Genomic DNA, 4,605 nt, shown 5'->3' on the forward strand with positions numbered 1-4,605 from the left:
TCCTAGTGTTATCTCCAGTTTACAGTCAAGGTACCTGTGTTTATGTGATTGGATAGTTAAGGGAAAAAATGTAGACTGTGAAAGTACATGTAAAAATAAAAAATTTAAATATATTTGATACCCTACATTGGGAGCAATTATAAGTGTTAGTAGACTTGATTATATAAATATCCAAACACTAATAGCTGTATAGAGAGAGTCCAAATGAGAAGAATTTGAAAAAAATGAAACAATTTTTAAAAATGGAGTAACTGTAAATTGGTATAGTAGGAGTGCTACAGAGTTTTAAAGTAGTTGGTGCCTATTGTATTTTATAAAATATAATTTTTGAATATATACAAAAATTAAAAAATAATAATCTGAATATAATACAAGATTCATACCATGTATTATGCTATTAGTTGACTGAGTGATACATATTACAAGATACATTGACAATTTGAATGGGAAAAAATTACCTGTGCTCTTTGTTTTCCTTGTTCAATCATTTTTGACTTAACGGGCATGTGTGTGTGCTATTCTCAGTTGTTATTTTATTCTTGATAATTTTAAGTCAAAACTCATTTTTAGAATTTGATATAATTCATGGAACTTATCTTTTACATAAGTGCACAAAACTTTATTTGTAATTACCAGAGTTTCACAAAATCTTAGAAGCTCCTTCAAATATTCCAGACAACTCCATATTCCATGTAAAATATACTTTCTATCTTTATTCTATTTCTTAATAGCTCTTTTAAAAATCAAGATAAACCTAGATGTATTATATAAGGTGGAAATAAAAAAAATAAAAACTAAAGGAATGCCCAAGAAGCTGGGTGGGTGGGTGGAATGATGGTAAGCCTGGTTTATATCAGCGACAGTTAGTGATTACCATTAAGTAAGTATACTAAACTTGTCTTTGGATCCATTGATACATGAAAACAAGAATTGGGTTAAGTTTATTACATATTTGTGTTGAATAAAGACAAAAATTCCTGGAAGTGATATTTGTAAAACAATGCAAAGAAGAGTGAGGAACACCCTTTCAGAAGATTATAATTATTAATGACTGAGTAACTGGGTAAGGAAAATGCTGTTCTTCCTGGAAGCAAGAAAAAGACCTAATTCACTGGTCTTAAAACTTCTACAAAGTTTGACTTCTACAGGGACTTATTTTATCAGAGTCAGGGGAGAATCTTAAAAGATAAGTGAATACTTCTCATTAACAGACTTTTTCTGATATTCAGATTAATTAAGAATAAGGGGTTATCCAGGAATCAGTATTAAAAACAAAGCAAAACAAAACTTCCCAGATGACTCTGAGGTATGGGAAATTTGGCAAATACTGACCTAATTGACCTCCAGGGCCTTTTTTATTTTTCAAAAAGAAGACCACACATTTTAATATATTTTTTTCTAATTTGATTTCTTGGTTTTAAAAATAAAACCAAGAAACTTTCTTGGTTTTAAGAATAACTATCTGGCTAGATCAAAGAACTTAGGATTTATGACAGAGAGAATATAGGAAAAATCCTTAGTTTTGACTTTGACTTATAAATAATAATATTTTCTGGAGGGTCAATCTGAAGCCCTAGTTTGAGAGTCTCTTTTGGTTCTAATAAGGAAGATATATAGAAGGCTTATAAATAAATAGGTCTTCTTGTTTTTTGTACTCAGACAATTTAGTAAGTCTGTTTATACTGTGAAATAATTTTTTGTAATTAACTACACTTTCCCCAAAGCTTCCTTTAAAATACAATATGCTTTTAAACTCCTTCAGTGAGACTTCCTTCGGAATAAGCTGGATCTCAAGAAAGGTACCTGGTTTTTAAAAATTATCAATTTTTCTGAAGATAGTTTTGAAACTTAGGGAAACTTTCTCCTTTTTTTCCTGCTAATTCTCTCATATATCCATTATTTATTAAGTACTTTCTATTTTCCAGATGCTACATATTTCATTTAACTTATATATGTGTCATTTAATTTTATCTCAAAATTATCGCAAAAATAATCTCATGGAGCAGACATTCTAAACCATATTTTGCTGATGGGCACACAGAGGATCATTGAATTTGAACAATCTGTTCAAGATTATTCAGCCAGTGAGTTGCAGAGTGCAGATTAAAAGCCAGATTTATGTGAATTAAAATAGCATGCATTTAACCAATAAAACATTTTGACTTCCTAAGTATCACGATAGAAGCTAAATCAGTTTAACTTCTTCTGACTAACTTGTAGTTTAAATTTTAAAATAAGTTCCAAACAAAAAGATTAACTTCAAATATGATAATAAATTTCTTGAAACAACTTCTTTTGTTTGTTCAGAAACTAAATATAGTAATGGAACTATGTAATATAAGAAAATCTCTCTTTTAAACTTGAATTAACTTTCCCTATATATTAAAATGGATTGACGTTTTATCTATATACCTCTTTAGCATTTGATATTAGGGTTTAATAGCTAGAAAAGAACAAAAAGCAGAATCTATGCAACACAGAATTCCCCCCTTATTTATTTGCAGTAATGTTTTGTGTTTTATTAACAATATATAGGGACAAAAATTCTTATTGAGAAGTTAATCTTATACTTCACCCAGAGTGATTCTACATAATAAAATAATTCATATGTCTAACACAGTAAAAAGAAAAAAAATGTACTGCAGTTTGGCTGCCAAAAGGAAGGCCACTAGCATTTAGAGTTTAGTAGTAAATGAAACAGGAGCTAGGAGTTGAACAGTATTCGGTTACTGTAGGGGTGAGGGCTTGACTAATCACCTTGGATGACCTTTTTCAAGACTGGTTTTTCATTCTCCCTTATCAAACTGTAGCTTTCTGTTTCCTAATATCTTTTATATAGTTGAAGGTTTTAAAAGATCCACATTAAATTCAGCTTGTGGTGGGGAAAGGAACCTGTCAATGTTTTCACCCAATTTTCCATTCCTAAGGCACAAAGAACTTTATGTGTTTGCTTGTTTACTTATTTATGTGATGAAGGTTTATGTTTTCAAGATGTTTGAGTCTTTGTAATTTTCATATCATCCTGACAATCTAATAAAGTAGATAACTATTAGTACCTCAGAAGAGGAGGACTTTTGAGGCATTGAAAGTGTAGGTAGTTGTCTTAGATTTTTTTGAACTGAAAGAGATAAACTGTGGACTCAGTTCATCTGACTCCACAGCTCTTGACAAATGACCTAAGAAGACTGAAACCTCATTACCTGAAACATTCTTTGCCTAGCCACATTTCTCATATAATATAGAAACTAAATATATCAGGAAAACACCTAGACAACCTTATTTTGCTGTACTTTGGGTGCTTTTGAGTGTGGAACTATTCCATCAGATGCACTGCCAAGAAAATCCCAATCGGTGTCGGCAGTTTAATTTTTTCACTGGGAACTTCAGGGCCCAAAAGTTGATCAGGCTTTTCACAGACTTCATGCCAATCCCTTCGTTTTCTCAGGTGTAAGCTATGAAGAGTGAGCAGAATAGAAATTACTCAGAGGTGACAGAGTTTATTCTTTTGGGCTTCAGATCCTCTCCAGAAGTACAGATACTTTTATTCTTACTGTTCTTTCTTCTCTACGTGGTCATCGTGGTGGGAAATGCCAGCATGTTAGTTGTCATTAAAATAGACAGCAGACTTCACACGCCTATGTATTTCTTTCTCAGAAATTTGTCTTATTTAGACCTCTGCTACTCCACAGTCATTGCACCCAAAACTCTGGCTACTTTCTTGTCCAAGGAAAAGAAAATTTCTTACAATGGCTGTGCAACACAGTTCTTTTTCTTTGCTCTCTTCGTTGGGACCGAAGGTGTCCTTCTGGCTGTGATGGCCTACGATCGCTTCTCAGCCATTTGCTCGCCTTTCCTCTACCCTGTGCGCATGTCGCAGCCGGCTTGTGTTGGTCTGGTGGCCGGCTCCTACATCTGCGGATGCATCAACTCCACGATACAAACAGGCTTCACCTTCAGTTTGCGCTTCTGTGGCGAAAACAGACTGGACCACTTTTTCTGTGATGTCCCAGCCCTGATCAAGATCTCCTGTGTGGACACCTTCGTGAATGAGATTGTGCTGTTTATTCTCTCTGCCCTCATCATTTTCACCACCGTATCTGTCATTCTGGTGTCCTACGCTTACATCCTCTCCACTGTCCTGAAGATCCCCTCTGTGCAGGGCAGAAGTAAGGCCTTCTCCACCTGCAGCTCTCACATCGCGGTGGTGAGTTTGTTCTATGGTACCGTGTTCTTCATGTACGCCCAACCAGGGGCCCTCTCCTCGCCAGAGAAAAGCAAGATTATAGCTGTATTCTATACTCTTGTCATCCCTATGTTAAATCCTCTGATTTACAGTCTAAGAAATAAAGACGTGAAAAATGCTTTACAAAGGATAATGATGAAAAAAATGTCTTTTCATTGAGCTCTAGCTGTTGATAAAACTGTAAAATCAGCTAAATGCATACTGTCAATAATTTCTTATAGAATAGTTTCATAGAGAGACATCTAAAAGTTTGGGAGATTAACGTTTATTTGCACTTTTATCATCAATAGGTCTTTTAAAAATACATTAAAAATTAATGTAGATTTTCAAGTGTCTACATACTTATTTTATGGCGTTATAAC

The 4,605-nt window shown here is 33.7% G+C and overlaps 1 protein-coding gene across 1 annotated transcript; it reads left to right on the top strand.

Annotated features, from left to right (window-relative positions):
- The first annotated feature begins 3,454 nt into the window (after positions 1-3,454).
- On the top strand, positions 3,455-4,402 carry LOC100955233 (olfactory receptor 12-like). The gene has a single exon (XM_012805581.1). It carries the CDS (start codon positions 3,455-3,457, stop codon positions 4,400-4,402), a length of 948 nt encoding a protein of 315 aa, XP_012661035.1.
- The last annotated feature ends 203 nt before the right edge of the window (positions 4,403-4,605 follow it).

This window comes from Otolemur garnettii, unplaced genomic scaffold, assembly GCF_000181295.1.
Source record: "Otolemur garnettii isolate 467f Iridium unplaced genomic scaffold, OtoGar3 scaffold00043, whole genome shotgun sequence".
Classification (NCBI taxonomy): domain Eukaryota; kingdom Metazoa; phylum Chordata; class Mammalia; order Primates; family Galagidae; genus Otolemur; species Otolemur garnettii.